The sequence below is a fragment of the Felis catus genome, chromosome D4 (genome assembly GCF_018350175.1).
Source record: "Felis catus isolate Fca126 chromosome D4, F.catus_Fca126_mat1.0, whole genome shotgun sequence".
Lineage (NCBI taxonomy): Eukaryota > Metazoa > Chordata > Mammalia > Carnivora > Felidae > Felis > Felis catus.
This window is the reverse complement of record NC_058380.1, coordinates 29296990-29321064: the sequence shown is the minus strand read 5'-3', so window position 1 is coordinate 29321064 and position 24075 is coordinate 29296990. Positions and strand designations below refer to the sequence as shown.

Below are 24075 nucleotides of genomic sequence, written 5' to 3'. Positions count from 1 at the left end.
GTAGGGCTGTTAGCATAATGCCTAACACAAAATGGTCAGTACCTGTGGACTCTGATTAGCATGCAGTTCCTTTTTCTTTTTACTATATTTGGCTTTTTAACTACAGAACTTTGAACCTGGGAGTTCATTGATGGGCTTCAGAGGGTCAGCAAATTCCATGAAATTGTATTAAAAGGTTATTGGTATGGATAGCTTTCCTGGAAGTGTGTTCACAACTTTCATCAGATATTCAGAATAGGTCATATGGAACTTCTGTTTCTAGCTATTGCAAACTCAAAAACTCTCCTCCTGAGAATGAGAAAGCCTGGACAATATATTAAAAACATGCCTGAAGGCATGGAAAAGCCCATAAAATAGTAAAGGCTTACCATATCAGGATCCAAGTAAGGACAGAGGCCAAGGGAGGTGAACCCATTGTTTGGGGCTGAAGGTGTCCACAAATTCCAGAGGAATCAACTTAATAAGGAGCAAGGTGCTTTTAACAGCATTGTGGGGCGAGGAGGATACGAATTAGAGTCCATGGGCTACCAGTGAGGAAGCCCTGTGGAGCCCTTCACTTTAGGTTGGGACCTTGAAAGTAAGTATGAACTGAAGTAGACGGGTCCTCACAAGGAGTGCAGCTTTGCTTCAGATCATCTTAGTTTGCTGAAATTGGATTAAGATGGTCCTGAATTGCTCGTGCTTCAGGTCTAGTAGAAGCCTCCTTGGAAGAAGCTCATATCATCTTGGTACCTCAAATTATTTCTACCAAGATTTAGTAAATGTAATATTGGCACAAAATAAAAATAACTAGGCACACAAAGAGTCACAACAGCAAAATTGAATCCATAGATACAACAAGACAGCAACATGGACACATAGGAATTTTAGATACTGGCATTATAAGTCTCAGACTTTAAAATACCTATACTAGGGGTACCTGGGTGGCTCAGTTGGTTGAGCATCCGACTTCAGGTCAGATCATGATCTCACTTATGTGTTTGAGCCCCACATCAGGCCCTGTGTTGACAGCTCAGAGCTTGGAGCCTGCTTTGGATTCTGTGTCTCCCTCTCTCTCTCTGCCCCTCCCCTACTCACACTCTGTCTCTCTCTCAAAAATAAATAAACATTAAAAAATTTTTTAAATGCTTATACTAAATCAATGTGCTATACCATTTTAATAAGCAAAAGAAGACAAATCATGTTTTCATATCAATTGATGCATGTTAAAAACATTTGAGGAGATCTAGTACCCTTTTATGACAGAAATCTCTCAGTGAGTTAGGAATAGAGGGGAATTAACTTAATACAGAGCATCTACCAGACACCTACAACTAATAACATCGTACTTGATGGTGAAAAATTGAATGCTTTCCCCCTCTGATCAGTGACAAAGCAAGGGTGTTTATTTGCATAGCACTGGAAGTTTTAACCACTATTATAAGGCAAGAGAAAGAAATAAAAGGCCTATATTGAAAAGGAGAAATAAAACTATCCCTATTTGCAAATGATATTACTGTCAATATAGAAAATCCCAAGGAACCTACCAAACAAAAAGAAAAGGAAAAGAAAAAAGGAAACAACTCTTAGAACTGATAAGTAAGTTCAGCAGAATTGCCAAATAAAAGATCAACACACAAAAGTCAACTACATATCCATATACTAACAATGAACATGTGGGAACTGAAATTAAAAACAATATCACTTATGGTCACCCCTAAAGAAAATGAAATGCTTAGTTATATACTTAACAAAAACAGGGCTGTATAATCTAAAAATGATAAAAATAATACAATGCTGATTAAATTAATTTAAAAAGACCTAAATCCACAGAAAGACATATAGTATTCATGCAGTGAAAGACTCAACATAAGAAAGATGTCAGTTTTCTTCAAATTGTTCTGTAAGTTTAAAGCACTTCCCAGCAAGGTTTTTTGTACACATAGACTTATCCTAAAACTTATATGGAAAGGCCCAGGCCCTAGAATAGGTATAACCATCTTGACAAAGAAGAATAAAGTGGGAGTAATCACTCTTTTCAATCATAAGGCTTCCTATAATAGCTACAGTAATTATATCAGGTGTTATTGGCAGAGGCATAAACACATAGATGGTTGAAACAGGATAGACTCCAGAATTACAGCCGCGCAAATAGGCTCAACTGATTTTTGACAAGTACAGAAGCAACTCAGTGGAGGAATTTCAACAAGTGGTGCTGGTGTACTTGGACATCAGCCTAAACATTACAACTTACACAAAAATTAATTCAAAATGGATCAGGAACCTAAACATAAAATGTAAAATTATAAAACTTTTGGGAAAAAATAGAAGATCCTTAGAAACTGGAGCTAGGCAAGGAGTTCTTAGACTTACTACCAAAAGTACAGTACATGAAGGGAACAAAAGTCTCAAAACTCAACAGTAAAACCACAAGCAATTCAATTAGAAAATGGGCAGAAGACATGAACAGACATTTTACAAAAAGGAAGTACAGATGGTAAATTAAACACATGAAAAGATGTTCAAATCATTAGCCATCAGAGAAATGCAAAAAATAAAATCACAATGAGATATCACCACACACCTGTCAAAATGACTCCAAAATAGAGCAGTTAATGCTCGTGACGATGACGAGGAAGTGGATCACTCACTCATATGTTGCTGGGTAGGAACATGGCAGTGGATCCAGTTTCACACTAAAAGCAAGTGCCTTACCTCTGTCACTGTGGTACCGGCTTTGACAATTAGACTGACTACTGACTTCTCAGAGAAGTCATGAAGGCTAGAAGACGGTGTAATGAGATCTTCAAATGCTGAGGGGTGGGGGTGAAAAGGCTGTCATTCTTTTCAGAATTCGATATTTTCAGACAAAAAGCAAGAGAATTTATCACCAGCTGACCCACAGTAAAGGAAATGCTAGCGTTGTTCTTCCAGAAGGAACGTGACCAAAATAATCTTCCACCCAAAAAACAAACAAAATCAATTCTGGTTTTATACTCTGTTTGGGCCAGTGAGTTTCAGCCTTGGCTGCACATCAGAATCACTGGTGGGATTTTTAAAAAATAACTTCCGTGTCCTTCTTCAGGGGGTTTGATGTGTGGCCTGGGGTCTGATAATACTGATGCCCAGCCTTGGGTAAGAAACAACTAGAGTGTTGTTGGGCTGGAATAATACAGTGAGGTAGCAGAGTGGTATCATGGCTAAAATTGAATCTTTCCTTTGCCTGGGCCTCTGCCTTTATACTTTGTGTGTCTTGGTTGAAAACTTCCCCACAGTTCCTCCTCTTCTCTTTCATTCAAACCAAGTCCTGTGCATCCCACCTGTGTGGTATGTCTCCCTTTCATCCTTTCTTTTCAGTCCTTTGTTATCAGGGGACTTCAGGCACTTGCTGCCTTTTGACTTTACGTGATAGTTGGCTGTTAATGGCAACCTCCAATGTCTTCTTCCTCTTCTAGTATGCCTTGCACAGTGTTGCCAACCCAGTCTTCGTAAAGCATTGCTTATGCCAATACCTGCCTCAGAAACATTTTCATTGCTCTTCATTAGCTGCAAAATAAAGCTTAAATTTAATAGTTTTAAAAATATAAATCAGATCATTTTCATTCTAAATACCCTTTAGTTTCATCCTGTTATGCTTGAAATGACATCCCCAGTTCCTGTTACCACAGACTTCAGGATCCTATGTGATTGGAACCCTGTTTTACCTCCATCCTGTAGCATCCCATTCTACTCCCTGCTCACACGGCCTAGCAACACTGGCCTTCTTGGGGGTTCTGCAGTGTACTTTCTTATTTGCCGTTGATCTGAACTTGCTGATTACTGGCCTGAAATGCTATTTCTTCCTTTTCTTTAAGGCCTTGGTCTCATGCTCAGCCTTCAGAGTTGCCTCCCTTCCTTATATACAGTAAGCCTACTCTTTCTCCCCTTTTTTCTAGTCACAGCATCCTGATCGTCATCTCTTATCATTGTGTATTTTATTTATCCATTCCTTCCTACTTCTCTCCTCACTGGAAGGTAAACTCCATGAGTGCAGCAACTTAAACTGGCTTGTTGACTGTTACATCTCCAAAGTGAGGTACATATTAGGTGCTCAGTGCCCTCTAACTTATTTTGAATATGGATACATTATGGTAGAGTTTTAATGGTAAAGCAACTCTCTCACAAGAGACTCTTGTTTTTCCACTGGTGTTAACAATATATGAATTTATGGTTACTGACTGAAATCCATTCTCACATGTAACCTTTGGATGAAGGGAGGCCAGGGAGTGTGGTGGAAAATGAAACTGTGTAGGAAAAGACTGACAATCTGGGGGGAAACAAGCTGGGAATAGAATTCTGTATTTAGGCCAGTTCCAAGAATCTTCACTTTGTGTGCATAGTTGTGTATCTCTGAAATTTCCATAATGATCTTTACTCTGTCGCTTCTATAATTGTTAGTAATAAAAAGTTCAGTTGCATCAAAAGTATTTTTTGCTTAAAGGGCATGTCAAAGGGGGTTATGTTAAAAACTCAAATTTGTGTGGTGTTCTACGGTTTGTTCATACATAAATGCATTTAACAATCCCTTGTGAAAAATATATCTTCATTTTGAAAATGAGAAAGCAAGGCTCTAAATGTTAAGAAACATTTAGAAAGCTGACTGGGTTGGAAACCAGGACTTGGGTCTTTGGACGTGTAGTCCACTTTCTGTTTTATTACTGGGTTTCCCATTATTGGGTGTCAAGTTTCAACTGAAAATATCTATGGCAGGAACTAGAGAGTGAACAGACTTTCTTGTCCTTGAATCCTGGAGTAAGTGAAGGTGACTACTGCCAGGTCAATGCTCTGAACCACGTGATGGCTACCTAGTGATTTCCTCCTGTTGTTAGCTCCAGGAAACGAACTGTTTACCTAGGTTTAGCTGAACCACAGTGGTAACTGAGCTTCTGATTTTCACATTCTGGGGGCTGATCTCATTGTTCCCTGGATCTCCATTCCATTAGGAAACCAGTCTCATCAAAACTGTTACTGCACTCAAAACTCACAGAATTTCTCGCTATAATATTGTTTTGCCCCTGAGAAGACTATATCCTGACACCCCTTCTTGTTGCCTTATGGAAAATGGATCTGGGTGGAGGAGGCAAGAATAAAAAGAGGGAAAGCAGGTAGCAGGCTATGACAGCATCTAGGTGAGAGATCATAGTGGAAGGGATCAGAGTGAAAGCAGTGGTACTAGATGGGGCGCCTGGGTGGCTCAGTCAGTTGAGGTCCGACTCTGGGTTTCAGCTCAGGTTGTGATTCTACGGTTTTTGTGAGTCTGAGCCCCACATCAGGCTCCATGCTGACAGTGTGGAGTCTGCTTGGGATTCTCTCTTTCTTCCTCTGTGTCTCACTGTCCCTCCCTGGCTTGCGTTCTCTCTCTCTCTCTCTCTCTCTCTCTCTCTCTCTCTCTCTCTTTCTCTCTCTGTCTCTTGAAAAATAAACATTAAAAGGAAGGAAGGAAGGAAGGAAGGAAGGAAGGAAGGAAGGAAGGAATGGTACTAGAGAGAAGGACACCAGGACAGCTGATAGATCAGATATGGAGGATGAGGGAAAGGGTATGAAGGATGAATCAAAGGTAACAGCTAAAATTTTGACTTGAACAACCATGTGGGTGGTGACATTTACTCAGATGACAAAGACGAAAAAGTGGTTTGGGGAAGGTTGGAATAATAGTAGTCTTAGACTTGTTAAATATGAGAGATCTGTTCCACATTCAAAGACATCAAGTAAGCCAGTTGCATATATGAATCTGGAGCATAGGAGAGGGAGCAGGGCTGGAGCTAGAATTTTGGAATGTGTTGCAGTCACCCAATAAGAATGAGATGGACCTCCTGACGCCCTCCCTAAATTTGGTTCTGATGTAGAGATCAGTGGCTCACACTTAAACCAAGAGGGCACTGCACACATACTGAGGGTATGAAAAGATTTAGTACTCATATAATGGGGCTTTCTAAGGAGATGAGAGCTGGCTCCCCAGCTGTTCCAGAAATGACTTGAGAGAGGAAGAAAGGAGACTGGTTTGACTTTTATGGTGGTTAGAGGATGGACTTGGGCAGGAGTTGCCATGTGTAAGCCACAGGAAAGAGCACCGAGGCTTTCTTATCAGCTTCCTTGTTAGCTGTTGAGATATAGAGCAGAAGGGGGAAGGGAGCAGTGGGACTTGAAAGCTCATAGCAATCTGATATCAAAAGTGGATTTAAACTCTTTATAACAGAAGACTTCAGTAGTAAACGGCGTCTAAAATGATAGAACTAGAAAAGATCTCCTGGAGGTTCACAATGAGCTCTGAGGGCTCCAAAACTTAAAAATCAGGTTGAGGAAAAAGTACCAGGATATTAGACTGGATGAAGAGAGAAACGTGTATAGTGTAGTATGCCACCAGCTAAAACAAAAATGTTTCAAGCGAATGGAAGCCGGGGACACAGTGTGCCCACACTGGCTGTGTGCCCCACCCCACTGTGGCATGTGCTGGGTGTGTGTAGAAGGTGGTGGCTCTGGGAGAAGAGCCAACACCTAGGATGCTGCTGAGGAGGTGAGCAGTCTAAGGATAGAGGCGGGTCCGTTGGTTTGCATCATGGAGTTTGGATAAGTGAAATGGTGGAAGCCAGATTGGAGAAGACCGGGGAATGAATGTGAGGTGGGGAAATAGAGAAGGCAAGTTTAGACAGCTTCCTCAGGAGACTGCTAAACAAGGAGCAAGAAATAGGCAGTAATTAGGAAGGAGATGTTGGATTAAGGAGAACTTTTTTTTTTAAGTTAGATCTTAGAGCATGTTATGAACTGATGTGAACAGTCCAGTGATGATTCCAGAGAGCATGAGGATCACTGCTATAGAGAGTCCTGGCGAAGAAGGTAGTAGGGGGTCAGAGCCCACTTGGACACCTGTACTTTGTAGGAGCAGAGACACACTTCTCCCCTTCAGAATAGGGGGAAAGACAGAAAACGGGGCTGTCCGTATAGGTAAGTTTATGAACTGGTTGGTGACGATATGAGAGAGTTCCAGGCTAATTGCTGTTTTCTCAACTATGAGATGAGGTCCTTAGCCAGGAGTTGTGGGAAGGGGGCAGTGGTGTGATGAGAGAGGAGGAGATATGAAATAATTGCTCAGAAAGTTGTGGAGCAAATTGACCACAAGCACAGGAGGGTTGTGAGGCAATGCTGAGCCCATTCATGGGGTGTGGTGATGAAATCAGAACCAGAGCAGGCGGCTCAGGTGTCTGATGTTCTCACCAGTGTCAGGTGTGTGGGGTCTGGTGGAGACAAGGTAGAGATGGGTTCACAGGGTTGGGATTTTACAAGGCAAGTACTTCAGCACGTCAGGGTGAGGGTGGCAAGCAGGGAACTGAGGGTGCTTGCAAAGGAGTGATCATTTAAGCTTGGCAACATGGTTATTAAACACGTGACCTGCTTATAGTAAGTATAAAGCGTACGTTTCTATGTCTCCCTACCTATGTCTTTCTATAGTATGTGATTATAGATATATTTCAATGCCATTGTTTGAATCATTCATACCGCTATTTTAGTTCAGGCTTATTTTCTAAAGCCTTTTGATTTTGGTTTTTGGAAAACCAACTGTATTTCTCCCCCTGCCTCCCCTCCCCCCACAGTGAGCAAGCAAGAGGTTCTGTAAGCAAAAGTAAAAGTTGAAGACTTTGTTATGATTGGACCTGTGTTTGGAAATTCTGTGAATTGTGTTATGTCAGCATCCTGCTCATGGAATAGGCTATGTAAACAATGGGTGTTGGGCGGTTCTATGAATGAGCAGCCTTCCTTCTCACTTAACACACTTAACCACTGCAATTCTCCAGATTTCTGAGTGTTTATTTCATAGTAAAAAGGGCTCTAAAAATACCAGGCCAGTTAGGTTTTTATTGTAGATCATTTCATTGAAACTGCAGTGGGACGTATAAATTTTAAAAAGAAAAAAAAAAAAAACCCTGAAAGCAGGATTTTGAAGGAAAAGCTACAGAAATCTGTCTGTAGTAATTTGTTTTGGCTATGGATGTGAAAGTGTAAAAGAGATGTGAGTAACTTTGCTTCATCTTATTGAGATCAATTGGTACGTTTAATTGATCTACAAGGGATTTGAATAATAGCACTCCAGAATGTCCAAATACTATGCAATCATGACAGTGTTGCATATACCAAGTTTTAAATTAAAAGAAATTCTCTTTTAGAAGTTGATTTTCAATTTATTTATAACATTATTTTTTTAATTGTAGAGGCATGTCAGACCATAATTTTGAGTGTTCAGAATGAAATGAGAAAAGGATTAGGGTGGATTAAGCATTAGGAAAGGGACCAGGACCACAAGTCATACCAGGAAAGATTATTAGTTGGGGTATGCAAGCTAGACATGAGACCCGGGAGCACCGCAGGGAGTAGAAGTTAGTAGGAAACAAAGAGATAACCTGTGGAGAAAACAGACTCAAACATTTCATTGTTTCAGACTGCCAGATAACAACAGGGATAATAAGTTGTATTGATTATGAAGATTAAAAGTATGGACAGGAATACAAAATACAAAGAAAACTAACATTTTCCTTTCACTGGGCAGGAATTTTTGCCTTCCAGGAACCCTGACCTTCTTCACTGGCCCTGTGGACTCTCTGACAATGTCCTCTCCCCAGAAGCAAGGACAGCTGAGGTGGGAGGGAGGGTATTTTGAAAATGAAGTCATGATAGGAGGGAGGTGGGACAAGAGCCAATGAGAATTTTTTATGGAGAGGCCTGCATGAAAAATACCAGCTTGCGTGCATCCTGAAGCTGTGGTCACAGTGACACCACACTTGCTTTCCTGGGAACCCCAGAAGACAGAACTTAGGGAGAGAGAGTGCAAATCATGTCTCTAATTTGGAGACATTGAAAATATTTAAGTTCGATAGAAGCAATTGTTAATGTTTGATTTGTGGGCAGATTATGAAACAGAATGCATCAAAGACTCCTCTCTCTCTCAGTCTCTGTCTCTGTCTCTTCCTAAAATGGGCAACTTGTAGATATTCGGCCTGTCTCAAAGAAATTGGGTCAGCCCTGGCACTGAACCATGAGAATTAACATTTATTTAGCACCTACTATGAGCCAGATCTCTAGCCGGGTGATTTTCCTACCTGATTTCTTTCAGTCCTCCTAACCTTGAGAGGTATTATTTTCTCCATTTCAAAGATATCTTAGAAACTGAAGCTTAGTGACAGTAAATGATTTTCTCCATTGAGCAACAGAGCTGCTAGGTGAACCTAAGTGTGTCTGACTCCAAGTTCCGCTCTGGGATATTTCCACTCTGAACGTATTCTCATTCAGCTGCTTGAGTAATCTCACTACATGGGATGCTGTAAGGCTTGTTTGGATCATTGTTAGAATAGATTTTGGATCAGAGAAGGATTAACTCCAGCAAAGGTAGGGAGGTGATAGGAAGATGTGGGCTTCTCTCTATTGTCTCAATTTTCCCGCCAGTGCATAAAAGATAAATACACAGGTGTTCAGGTTGTGGTCAGCTGTTAGAGTGGTGATCCTTAAACTTCACAGTGCAGTGAGGTGGGTAGTGGTCCTCTTGGAGAAGCTCTATACCCAGAGGTTTTGATTCAGTGGAATGTCTGCATGGTATTGAGAACCAGATGATTCTGATTGAAGTGTCTCCACATCACACCAGGAGAAACACTGAGGTAGGCGACCTCATTTTCACTGGTTCTTCCTCGGTCTCTTCATCTGTTTCTTACTTGATTATGAGATGATAAACCTGAAGATGATAGCCCCACTGTCAGATGAATGTATGCAAGACCCAGCATTGTGGTGATTCAGAGGGCAAAAGGTGGACCTTGACCATGATAATGAAGACAGAGAAGGTTAAAGATACCCCAAACCCAAGAACTGAGTTACTTGGCTGTCTGTTATATTCCATCCTAACTCAAACTGAGATTTACAACAGAGCAGCTACCAATGATCAGGAACGTGCTATGAGCCAACACTCTGTGCTGGCTACTTCCCATGCATGTACCTATCTTAATTTTGTAACAAATGTATACAATCAACTTTATCATCTGCATTTAATAGAAATGGGAACTGGGGAGGCTATTTAAAAAAAAAATTACCCCAAGATCATATAGCTAGAATCAAAATCAAAGTCTTCCTTTTTCCTTCCTTTCCTTTTTAAATTATACAAATAATACATCAATATAAATGTCTCACAGACCAAAAAAAAAAAAAAACAAACAGAAAACAATTCAAACATAGGAGCCTTCATATCCCTCCACAGAAGAAATATCTGGTATCAACTGACTGTACAGATAGTCCCCAACTTACAGGGGTTCAACTGACAGTTTTTTGACTTTATGATGGTATAAAAATGACCGCATTCAGGAGAGCCCATACTTTGAATTTTGAACTTTAATCTTTTCCCAGGGTATCAGTGGGTGATCAATCCTCGTGATGCTGGGCAGTGGCAGCTCCCAGTCAGCCAGCGATTGTGAGGGTGAACAACCCCGTACACTGACCAACATTCTCTACCCACATGGACAACCATTCTGTTTTTTTCCTTTCAGTACAGCACTCCATAAATTATATAAGATAGTCAACTTTGTATTATAAAATAGGCTTTGGGTTAGGTGATTTACCCCAACTGTGGGCTAATGTAAGTGTTCTGAACACATTTAAGGTAGCTCTGGCTAAGCTGTGATGTTGGGTAGGTTAGGGGTATTACATGCGCTTTCCGTCTTATGACATACTTAATGGGACATAATGCTATTGTAAGTCATGGAAGATCTATAGATCCTTCTAGTCTTTACATTTATATATGAAAATACATTATTTTTTTATGTTTCTTTTCATATAAATGGAAGTATGCTGCATGTGTTATTCTGCAACTTACTTTCTTCACATAATACTAACTTCTGTAATTCTTCGATATCAATTACAAAGTCTTCTTTATATTGCCAATACTCATCTTTATACCAGAAACAACAGGAATATGCAAAACCTCTAATCCAAACTAATTTTAAAAAGCAGGTGTATGTTTAAACCAGAGCTTCTTAGCTGGGACTATTTTGCTCTTGAGGGGATTCAGCAGTATCTGGAGACAGTTTGGGTTGTCACAACTTGGAGCGGGCATGGCTACTGGTGTTTAGTGGGTAGAAGCTAGGAATACACAGGACAGCTCCCAACAACAAAGAATTAGGCCCAAAACGTCAATAGGGCAGAGACTGAGAAAAATCTAATCATCTTAAGGGTATTTCAATAGCCCCATGAAGGGGCTAGATCAGTACATAGTTTCTCACCACTAACCTTTACTTAAAAGAGTGCTGAGTAATAAATCCATTTGTTTTAAATGGTAGGATTTCAAGTTTTCTCAGGAAAAAAGCAATTGTACTCTGTCCTCTTCCCTGATTTGGAGTCATATTTGAACTTTAATACCTCACAGTGTATGGTTTATGAGAATGGCAAAATAATCAATGACTAACTACTTATTGAATCTTGCTTCCTAGTTTCTTGAACCATACTTCCCCATGTAATAGGGAAAGGTGTTTCTCAGTACATGTGTATGATTAATTTTCTTTCATAGTAAATTGCTCACTAAATTAGACTTTGTCCACTTTGGCTTAAGTAGATACTCATTCTAGAAAATTAAAAATCATTTAGTAGTTTCAATATTGAATTGAAATAAAAGGAACTATGGTAATTGCAGATCTATTAGATTGAACCTATCATACCCAAATGAGACTAATAAGACTGTTAACTGTTAGAAACAAATTGTCGTGTTCCAAGTTGGATACTGGCATTGTTTAGGTTAATTTATTCAGACTAGTGTTTTGGGTTGAAAGAAATAATGTAGTAAGTTCTTTATTTTTAAAACTTTACTTTTATTCTAAAGGAATAGTTTTGTGTGTGTGTGTGTGTGTGTGTGTGTGTGTGTGTGTGTGTGTGTGTTGAAGTTTATTTATTTATTTTGAGAGAGAGAGTGTGCATGTGGAGGAGGGGCAGAAAGAAAGGAGTGAGAGAGAATCCCAAGCAGGCTCCACACTGTCAGCTGGGAGCCTGATATGGGGCTCAATCCCACGAACTGTGAGATCAGACCTGAGCCAAAACCAAGTCAGAAGCCTAACCAACTGAAGCACCCAGGTGCCCCTCAAAATTATGTTAAATTAAACATCTGATTTTTAGAAAGAACATACTAGAAATAAATCCATATCTTTAACTTAGGACTCATTTCTTCTTGATTTGGATTATAAATTATGCTAGTATCTGATGGTATGCCAGTTACATGTGCCAGTTGCATTTTGAAATATTTTTTAATTCTTAATTTATAGAAATAACAAAAAAATACTGTGGAAGCTTGTAAAGTGTTTTTAATTTACAGAATTCTAAATAACTTCAAGCATTTGTATCTTATTTCTTTCTAGTTTTATCAACAACAGTGGGTATTGCATTATATCATAACAGTCTGCCTTATAATTTTAGATAAGGATTTCAGATTTTAGAAGAGTTAGCAGTGAAACTACATCACCACAATGATATTTTTTCCCTGAGAAATCTCAGTATTATGGGTGCTTCAGACAAACAGGCACAGAATCATTGCGATGGTGTAAAATATTTAATTCGCTTTATCTCACTCTGTCTCTTAGAACCTTTATCCAGAAGTAATTTGCAGAATTTGTAGTTCTGCCCCTTGTGTATGTGTCCCTGAATAGCACCTTGTTTAGTGTACCTGCTTTTGAACTTCATGGAAATGGAGTCATGCTGTGTGTTTCTGTAATTTTATTCTTTTCCTTAGCATATGTTTGAGTACTTGCTTTTCTCTGTGAGTTTTAGACAAGCTTCAGAAGTCCCACCAAACAAAAACCTATTTAGGATTGTTAATGGCACTCCATTGAGTTTGTATGAGAATTTACTTCTTCATGACATTGAATTTTTCTTGCTGAGGCTATAGTATATCTTTCCATTTAGGCAGGTCTTTAATATATGCTTTTTAAAGGTTTGTAACATTTATCTTCTTTGTTGTTTTGTCGTGTAGTACTATGCACAGAGCACTGCTGGTCCATTTTACTTTATAGAGGATTTTTCTTCTTTTTCAGTGAAGTAATGTATTTAGGTGGTGCTTAGATGTTAGTGTAGATTCTAGACTGTGTTTCTTGTCAGGGGGCAATGATAATTTAAGATTGTGTTATTAAGAAAATTAGCCAGTTTTCACTATGGTATCTAATTTAGGAAACTAAATCACTTGAAATGATATAATTAATTGTGAATTTTATTATTACTTAAGTATAACAAACAGGATAATAACATAAATGTTTTACTAGATATTTACATAAAATGCCATGGGAATATAAAAAAAGTGACTAATTCAGTATTTGGGCACATGTATTTTTATACAATAAAGGAACCTGCTGGGGCGCCTGGGTGGCGCAGTCGGTTAAGCGTCTGACTTCAGCCAGGTCACGATCTCGCGGTCCGTGAGTTCGAGCCCCGCGTCGGGCTCTGGGCTGATGGCTCAGAGCCTGGAGCCTGTTTCCGATTCTGTGTCTCCCTCTCTCTCTGCCCCTCCCCCGTTCATGCTCTGTCTCTCTCTGTCCCAAAAATAAATAAATGTTGAAAAAAAAATTAAAAAAAAAAAAAGGAACCTGCCAAGTATTCAAAATGGTAGCAGTTCTATTGGCTGACAACTGATAGACCAGATGCTTTGGTAAAGGCTTGAGAGAAGATAAGATTAAACATGTTGTGTTATACCTTGAGGAGTAAATTTTTTGGTCAAAATTTATTATTTTATCCTGTAATGAGGTCACAGAGGAATCCTGCAGTGATTATATTGTTCAGTAACTGTAAATGAGCAGTTCATTCTATTTATTTTTATTAAGCAAGTGTTTATTTTTATTTTTCTTCTTAATTTTTTTATGTCTTTATTTTATTTTGAGAGAGAGACAAAGTGCAAGCAGAGAAGGGGCAGAAGGAGAGGGAGACAGAATCTGAAGCAGGCTCCAGGCTCTGAGCTGTCAGCACAGAGCCCAAGGTGGTGAACCCACAGAAGTCTGGCGCTTAACCTACTGAGCCACTCAGGCGCCCCAGGCTAGTGTTTATTGAATGACTATTATGTGCAGTGTAGTGGGCTAGCTTTTGCTCTAAGGAATATAAAGATAGTAAGACTGTCCCTTTCTTGGGGAGCTGGTGGGCTAATGAGTAGAAGAGGAAACAGGTAACTACGGTGCAAGGCAGAACTTGGTAGGCACTGTCAGAGAACTACAAATAGGGTACCATGGAGATTTCAGGAGACTACGATTTCATCCTGTCAGGCACTGGAACAGGAGTTTGGAGAAAGATGGATTTTTGAAAAATATGTGTAATTTTGGCAGCTAGAAATGTGTGGAGGTTGTTGGATTTCTCAGGATAAGGAAATGGTAAGGAGGTGGGAAAGGGGAGGATGAATGTGGTGACCAGCAGGGAGCCTGCTGTCACCAGATTGCAGAGATCAAAGAGAAAGACCAGGAGAAGTAAGTTTGACCAGGTGGGCTGAAGCCCTGTGTGGTGCAGGGGTGGGAGAGGTAGGGGGTGAGCTGTGCTGAGGCATCCAGCAAGGGCTGGGAGCAGGAGGATTGACAGGAGTATTTGCCATGTGTCTTTGCTCTGCCTACTATGGCCTTTCCCATAGTTCTTTCCCACCAGTTCTCTCTCTCCTTCCCTAGTTGTTTTCTCTGTCTGTCGCATTACACAGCCTATCTTCTCTCTTTCCCTGCCTCCTTCCCCTCACTCTTGCTGTCCTTACCCAGCTATCAGAATCAGCTCAGAAGTCATCATCTCTGGGAGCACTCTGAAACCCTACAGTTGGAATTAATCATTACTTCCTCTGTTCCCACAGTGATTGTCTTACCCCCTTGTTGTAGCACTTACTGCATTCTGTCTTCTATTACGGCTGTTTCCATCTCCATCTCCCTTCCATGGGCTGCAGGGGCTTCATATCCCAATACCGTAGGAGAGTGGCTTGAATACAGATCACACTCAAAATGTTTGTTGAATGAATAAGGGATCTTTGTTTAAACAGTTTTTTATTTATAGTATGTATAAAGAGCTAGATGCAATAGAGACCAAAGTGATGGAAATTCTAAAAGACTTTAATGATCAGATGAAGAAATTGTTTGGAGAAGCATGAAATATGTGCTCTGTCTCAGTTCAGGAAGATTGACCACAGTTTGGCTCTCCTAACCCTCTGCCTGAGCAGAAACCACAGCCCTTCTTCCACAACCCAACAGTGAGCCAAACCACAGCCTCATTGGTCCAACTTTCCTAACCCGCTTGTGAATGTGCTGCCTGTTCAAGATAGAGCAGATACAGTGAGGTGAGGACAAAAAGAGCACCTGAAAACAAGGGCAGTGGATTTTCCTCTGGTTTATTTAAAATGTCTCTCCTTAATGAAAGTTCACCATAAATGGTATAAGCATTTTTAAAATGGCTTTTTAAATACTAGCAGAGTTCTTAAAACTCCTGCATGAATCAAAATTGGACTTCAGATGTTTTGCCCACAGCTGTGTTCATTACTGCACCTTCCACCCTTGAAGGATCTTAGACCACAGCCAGGATGATTGAATGATTTGCACTTTTTCTTTAAGCCCTAAAGTCAGAGCCTGTTTGTTTACATTCATGTCCTTTTTGTTGATATTGATTCCTGTATTCAGAAACCCAGTTCTTCATCAGTTCATTAGTAAAATGAGAAGATTGAAATAGAGAATCTCCAAGACTGCTCTGTTGGCATTTACAAAAGAATCAATTATCATACGACTGTAGGAATGAATTTTTGTCCAGGCGTTAGATGCCTACAGAATCTTGAATGGTTTTGTGTTTAATGGTTTTCTGGTAGCCACTAGGTGGCAGTAAAAAAAAAATTCTTAACAATGAGAACTGCTTGTCAGTTTTTAAGTTTACTTTAAAAAAGAGATTTGAAGGTCTAAAGTTTGAGGTGTCTGGAAGTTATGTAACCATAGTCAGACCTCAGTATGCTGTTTCTCAGGACCTGTGCTTATTTTATCCAGGAATAAAACTCTCTTGGCCCTCCATAGCAGTTTGTATTAGGGAATTATGGGGAAAACAGACATAAGTTAAAGCATGTAATTTTATTTTATTTTTTAAATTTTTTTTACATTTATTTATTTTTGAGAGACAGAGTGAGACAAAGTGAGAGTAGGGGAGAGGCAGAGAGAGAGGGAGACACAGGATTGGAAGCAGGCTCCAGGCTCTGAGCTGTCAGCACAGAGCCCGACGCTGGCCTTGAACCCACAGACCGTGAGATCATGACCTGAGTCGAAGTTGGACACTCAACAGACTGAGCCACCCAGGCGCCCCGCATGTAATTTTATTTTACAAAACACTTTTTTTTTAAATGTTTATTTATTTCTGAGACAGAGACAGACAGAGCATGAGTGGGGAGGGGCAGAGAGAGAGGGAGACACAGAATGTGAAGCAGGCTCCAGGCTCTGAGCTGTCAGCACAGAGCCTGATGCGGGGCTTGAACCCACAAACCATGAGATCATGACCTGAGCCGAAGTCAGTTGCTCAACTGACTGAGCCACCCAGGCACCCCTACAAAACATTTTTTATGATAAAAAGTAAGCCGTAGAGGATCTTAAGCTGAAGACCAATCAGATTTGCATTGTTATGATAAAAAAAATTATTCAAGCTGCCTCATGTAGAGTGGATATAGGGAGGTTCCTTATAAGTTTTGGCCATAAAGTAAGTAACCCCAGCTTTGGTAATAGAAACTTTGGAAATGCAGATAGTTTAAAGGAGAAATTTTAAATCACTACTAGAAAAAAATCCGTTTTAACTGTTTGTTACATTTCTACCTAGCATTTTTTTTCCATACAAAATTAAAATCACATCAAACACAGTTTGACACCTTGCTTTTTAAATTGTTGCATTGTCATTAAATATCTTTTTACCACATAATTCACACTGTTGGATAAACCATGATGAATTTAACCAGTTCAGTGTTGTGTGGAGTACTTTTGTTGCTTGCAGTTTTTCACTGTTATAAGTAATGCTGCTTATGAACCTAAAACATTCATTAAGATATATTCTTGGAAATTAAATAACTGGGTAAAAGGATATGAATTTTAAGGTTTTGGCTACATATCATCAAGTGACTTCCCAGAAAGGCTTTATAAATTTGTGCTCCCAACAACAGCAGAGTACCCCTCTCACCACATCCTTGCCAACACTGAATATTACAGTATGGGGTTTTTTGTTTGTTTTTGTTTTTTAAACAGGTCAAGAGGTGGGGTGGGGAACTAATATTTATAGCATTTGATTTTTTAAAAATCAGTTTCTACCCATATCATTTTGGGAATTTAGGCCAGGACAGGTCTGACAATTAGGTTGTTTTCATTTTTCCAAGACCTTAGGTGTTATAGTCAGCTTGCATAATACAGGCATTGTGAATACTGTCTAGGGAACTGTTTATGGCTACTTTAAATATTTCTCAGGAATTAGTTACAATCCCTGGTCACCCCCTCTGAATCTATTGAATGTCCTAGATTTTTTTTTTTTTAAACTTTCATTGGCTCAGCTACCAAAGTAACTCCTGCACTTTTGGGAAGCCAGCCTCCACTCACTGGTCCAAGGCCCAGGATGTGAGTGCTTCTGGGAGGCACTGGATTTATAGGGGAAAGCCTTGGCATGGTTTTCCTTAGGATCTACAGTCGTAACTGATTCTTAACTGTTGCAGCCTTGAAATCAGTTTCCTTCTATTGTACATACACTGCATTACTTTTTATACCAACTAGGTCTGTAGTACTTTGTCCTTAACTTTTTAAGGGTCAATCGTGTAAATTATAATGATAGTAGCTGCCTGTTTATAGGTGGCTTAATTGAAACTTGCTTAATTGAATTTTTATTAAAAATTTGATTTATGGGATTTTAACTGAGATGCCATACTTAGAGAACTTAGCACAACATTTCACACATGGAAAGCACTCAGTAAATTTTAGTTGTCTTAACTGTTAGAATTCCCTCAAGAAGTGACATTTAAACAGGTCTGGAAGAACCTTCATGGCAGAGAGAGTAGGACATCGTAAAGTCCTGAGGGGCCAAAGAGCCTACAGCCCCTATGTAGCTTCAAACAAGCCAGTGAGGGAGAGTCAGCCTTTGGTGTTTTTAATGCTTATTAAGTGTGATGGTAGGTGAAATTTATTATATTATTTTATTTCCCTAGGTTTAGTCCTATCTAAGTATATGTGTATGGACTCACAAATTTAGATGCACATACACAAGTTTACTTTATCTTGTAATGTGTACTTACAGAATGCAGTGCAGGAGTTAAAAAAATAAAGTGGCTTATTTCCCTGTGAATATACGAAAAACCACTGAGTTGCATACTTTAAAGAGTAGACTTAATAGTATATGAATTATATCTCAATAAAGCTACTACTAAAAAACAAAATGTTTCCAAGTATAACACTTTTTCAAAAAGTAAATTTTTTTTCCTGAGTATAAAAATAGTACACATACATGCATAGGAAACTGGAAAATATACCAAAGTAGAAAGAAGGAAAAATATAGGGGCGCCTGGGTGGCTCAGTCGGTTGAGCGACAGACTCTTGGTTTTGGCTCAGACTGTGATCCCAGGGTTGTGGGATCAAGCCCTGTGTCGGGCTCCGTGCTGACCGTGAAGCCTGCTTGAGATATTCTCTCCCTTTCTCTCTCTCTCTCTGTCTCTATCTCTCTCTGTTTCCCTCCATCCCTCTGTCCCTCTTCCTGCTTGCACTCTCTCCCTCTCTTAAAGGAACAAAAAAAAAAAAAAAAAGGAAAGAAAGAAAGAAAAAATATATATCCATAATAGCACCATCACAGAGACTATTAATATTTGGTGATAGTTTCTTCATTATTTTTTCATTTCCATGTATGGTGTGGATTATTTTTAAACTGATGAGATTGTTTCTGTGTATTAAAATTTGCATCTTCCTTTCTTCATTTAAAATTGTAATATAACCATTTAAAATGCTCTCATAAATTCTTTATAAACATTTTAATGGTTTACAATGAGCCACTGAATGAGGGTATGATAAATTAGTCTCTGCTGTTAGACATTTTTCACTAAGAAAGAACATTGTAGTGAACATCTTTTGAGTGTAATCCCCATCATCATTTTAGGTTTATTTCCTTAAATGTGTGCCAGGTACATTAAAACTTCTGAATGCTTTTAAAAAACCTTTCATAAATATTTTCAAGTTGATCTCTATAAGGCAGGCCTCTATTAATCTATAAGGCGCCTTTGTTCAGGTTATAAACCTCTGGGCAGACATAGCCCTGGCAGTCCAAGCTTGGGGTGGGTTATAGGCTGTGTTATACCCACTCACACTCTCTGGGGGTGCCTCAGTGTGGTTCACAGCAGCAGGATATATGGATACCCATTTATATTTTAATAGCTCACACAGAGTACCTGTTTCAGAGAACCCAGATGAGCATTTGGTATTTAGGTCTGTAAAAATCTTTAATTCATTAAGTGAAAAATGGTATGTTGATGCTTAAATTTACCCTTTGAGTTTATGAGGGTGAAGAATTTATCCATGTGTTTCTTGCACTTTTGTATTTTGTCTTATGAATTATCTGTTCATACTCATTTTTTATGTATGTTCTTAGTGTTTGTCATATGATATTTTGCACAAGAATTTGACTACTTATGGTTATATGTTATTGTTAAAATTCTTCCTAGGTTTTGCTTATATTATTTTCTGAAGACACACAAGATTTTATTTCTATTTAGAACAGCCAATGATTTGCTCTCTTAATTTTCAGTTTACAAAGTTCTTCCCCATTCATTTAAAAAAAAATTTTTTTTGATGTTTATTTATTTTTGAGACAGTGGGACACAGCATGAGCAGGGGAGGGGCAGAGAGAGAGGGAGACACAGAATCTGAAGCAGGCTCCAGGCTCTGAGCTGTCAGCACAGAGCCTGATGCGGGGCTCAAACTCACAAACCATGAGATCATGACCTGAGCCGAAGTCAGACCCTTAACCAGCTGAACCACCCAGGCACCCCTTACTTAATTTTTACATTGATCCCTTTAATTTACATTAAGTTCAGGTATATTTTAATGAATGACATAAGGTACAAATCTAATTTTTTAAAATATTTTTCCCAGAGCACCATTTATTAATTCATAACCTTTCCCTAGTAATTTGTGGTGTGTTCCTTGTCATGTGTTAAATTATTGTATCTACTTTGATAAAAATATTTTGCTGAGTTAAAAACAATAAAGATCACATTCTTAATATGGGTAAGCATTGTTCATTCAGTATTTTTGCTTCACTGTTAACATTTGTTTAAAATGATCTATTTTGGGGACACCTGAGTGGCTCAGTTGGTTGATCATCCAACTCTTGATCTCTTGATCTTGAGCCCGTGTTGGGCTCTGCCCTAAGCATGGAGCCTGCTTGAGGTTCTCCCTCTCCCTCTCTGGCTCTCCCTCTCTCTGGCTGTCTCTCTCTCTCCTTCCATCCCCCCCTCTCCTTCTCTCTTTCTCTCCCTCTTTCCCCACCCCCCCAGATGTTCTCCCCCACCTGTGTGCTCTCTCTTGCTCTCTATAAAAATAAAGAGAAAAAATAGAATAGTAAAATAAATGACCTATTTTAATATGATGATTTTAAGGCCAACTTATTTCTTTATATCTTGAATCCACATGAACTGGGTATTTGGACAAACTAAGGTTACTCCTTTCATAGAGATCACCGCATTTACAGAGGACATGGGTTCTAGGCATTATATGTAATAGGCACATGCCACTTGCACTCACTTTTAATAACTTTTTCTGTTCATGTTTTTAAGGGCTTGCTATCTCATGTACTGTCAGCGTTCAAATTTGATACAAAAGAAGTTGGTCTTTTTATTCAAGGTCTTGGATATGCACCTGCAGATTACTATCCTGGTTTGCTTAAAAATGTGAGTATTTTTAATGTATTGAAATTTTTGTTGTTTAATGTACCATCAGCAAAAAGGGTAAATGGAAATATTTCACTCTTCCAGGAGAGATGTTTAACTTTTCTCTGTTTATCTCTTCCTACCTTGGGCAGACTTATAGCCATATAAGGAAGAAACCTGAGGCGGGAGATTCTGAGAAAAAAGAGGGAAACCAGGAGAGGTTATTCTAAATCACCCAACCCCTTTCTTCTCTTAACAGATCTCATTTATTCTCTCAAAGATTTTTGGAAGAAGAGATTTCCTTAAACAATGTTAACACACCCTTTTACTGTTGGACGCATTTTGTATTTAAAATTCCTGATAGGAATTTATGTTAAAGCAAAAAATTCAATAAATGACAGTGTTGTAAATAGTGTTATATATTCTCATCTTATTATTAAAGCTATGTTTTCTTCTGCCTTGAATTTTAGCCAAATTCAAGAAATTTTAATTTATGATCTTAACATAACTCTTCTAAATAATGTTTGTTAACTTTTCTGGTCTTTTGGAAACTTTATACATAAATAGAATTTTTAAAAGATAAAGTACTAAATTAGGCAAGAAAAAATAAGCTAACTTTAATGTGGTTTTTTTTTTAACAGGTTTGGTTTTCTTAGGAAATTAATGATCTATTGTTCAATTGCTTACATTGGAATGCAGAATAACAGACATTAAAAATAAAATCCAAGTTATTTGTAAATGTGACTTGGCACTGCTCTCTTTTCATTTTGACAAAGTAAAACAAGGAGAGGACGGGTAGGGGAGAGTAGGGAATCTCAACGGAAATATCACTCACACCAAGAAAAATAGAACTGATGTAATCCTGTTTTGCAGTGTGAGTTAACCTGCAACTGATTTTGTTTTACAGATGGTTTTATCGTTAGTGTCTGAACTCCGAGAGAATCATCTTAATGGATTTAACACTCAAAGGCGGTAGGTGTTAAACTAAACATCCCCCTTCTCAAGTTTCAAAATGTATCAGTTTGGTTATGAGAGAAAAATTTTAGAATTCTTAGGAAATTCATGTTCATAGTTACAGTTATTCTGTGTGAAGAGATTATTTATACATGGCAAATTTGTGAATTTTATGAAACTTTCTTTTTAAATCACTATTCTTTCAGCTTTTTAGGGCAGTAAATCATGCAACGTCCCTTGTGACCCTGAGTAAAAATCCCTACACATACAGTAAGGGATACACAAACAAAGGAAGGACTCAGTTCAGAGAGTGTGTATGTGTTTGTGTTATACATACAGTATACATACACATACAAACAGTATTTCCAAGGCCACAGATAGTTGATGTGCATATATGACTTAATACAGCATCCTTTCTTAATAAAAATCCTCAAGAAAGTTGGGATAGAAGGAACATACTTAAGCATCATAAAAGCCATTTATGAAAAGCTGACAGCTAATATCATCCTCAATGGGGAAAAACTGAGAGCTTTGCCCCTGAGATCAGGAACAGGACAGGGATATCCTCTCTCATCACTGTTGTTTACCAGAGTGTTGGAAGTCCTAACATCAGCAGTCAGCCAACAAAATGAAATAAAAGGCATCAAAATTGGCAAAGAAGAAGTCAAACTTTCACTTTTCACAGATGACATGTACTCTACATAGAAAACCCGACAGACTCCACCAAAAGTCTGCTAGAACTGATACATGAATTCAGCAAAGTCACAGGGTACAAATTCAATGTACAGAAATCAATTGCATTTTTATACACCAATAATGAAGCAACAGAGAAATAAAGAAACTGATCCCATTTACAATTACACCAAGAACCATAAAATACCTAGGAATAAACCTAACCAAAGATGTAAAAGATCTGTATTCTGAAAACTACAGAAAGCTTATGAAGGAAACTGAAGAAGACACAAATGGAAAAACATTCCATTCTCATGGATTGGAAGAATAAATATTGTTAAAATGTCAATACTACCCAAAGCAATCTACACATTCAATGCAATCCCAATCAAAATTGCACCAGCATTCTTCTCAAAGCTAGAACAAACAACCCTAAAATTTGTATGGAACCACAAAAGATCCTGAAAAGCCAAAGTAATATTGAAAAAGAAAACCAAAGTGGGAGGCATCACAATCCCAGACGTTAGCCTCTACTACAAAGCTGTAATCCTCAAGACAGTATGGTATTGGCACAAAAACAGACACATAGACCAATGGAATAGAATAGAGAACCCAGAATTGAGCCCACAAATGTATGGCCAACTAATCTTTGACAAAACAGGAAAGAATATCCAGTGAAAAGAAGACAGTCTCTTTAACAAATGGTGCTGGGAGAACTGGACAGCAACATGCAGAAGAATGAAACTAGACCAGTTTCTTATAGCGTACACAAAAATAAACTCAAAATGGATGAAGGACCTGAATGTGAGATAGAAAATCATGAAAACCCTAGAGGAAAAAGGCAACAACCTCTTTCACCTCAGCCGTAGCAATTTCTTTACTTGACACATCTCCAAAGGCAAGGGAATTAAAAGCAAAAATGAACTGTTGGGACCTCATCAAGATAAAAACCTTCTGCACTGCAAAGGAAACAATCAACAAAACTAAAAGGCAACCGATGGAGTGGGAAAAGATGTTTGCAAATGACATATTGGATAAAGGGCCAATATCCAAAATCTATAAAGAACTCACCAAACTCCACACCCGAAAAACAAATAATCCAGTGAAGAAATGGGCAGAAGACATGAATAGACACTTTTCCAGAGGCGATATCCAGATAGCCAACAGGCACATGAAATGATGCACAATGTCACTCATCAGCCAGGAAACAGAAATCAAAGCCACGCTGAGATATCACCTCACGCCTGCCAGAGTGGCTACAATGAACAAATCAGGAGACTATAGATGCTGGTGATGATGTGGAGAAATGGGAACCCTCTTGCACTGTTGGTGGGAATGCAAACTGGTGCAGCCACTCTGGAAAACAGTGTGGAGGTTCTTCAAAAAATTAAAAATAGAACTACCCTGTGACCCAGCAATAGCACTGCTAGGAATTTACCCAAGGGATACAGGAGTGCTGATGCATAGGGGCACTTGTACCCCAATGTTTATAGCTGCACTTTCAACAATAGCCAAATTATGGAAAGATTCTAAATGTGCATCAACTGACGAATGGATAAAGA

The 24075-nt window shown here is 38.8% G+C and overlaps 1 protein-coding gene across 10 annotated transcripts in view; it reads left to right on the top strand.

The window, feature by feature from the left end:
* Positions 1-24075, top strand: part of FANCC (FA complementation group C) — a 265345-nt gene that overhangs the window by 155307 nt on the left and 85963 nt on the right. For all 10 annotated transcript variants that reach the window (XM_045043621.1, XM_045043627.1, XM_019815868.2 and 7 more), the window contains 2 exons: positions 20795-20908; positions 21795-21859. In XM_045043621.1, the coding sequence (XP_044899556.1) occupies positions 20795-20908; positions 21795-21859 (179 nt within the window). The remainder of the gene's footprint in view (positions 1-20794; positions 20909-21794; positions 21860-24075) is intronic.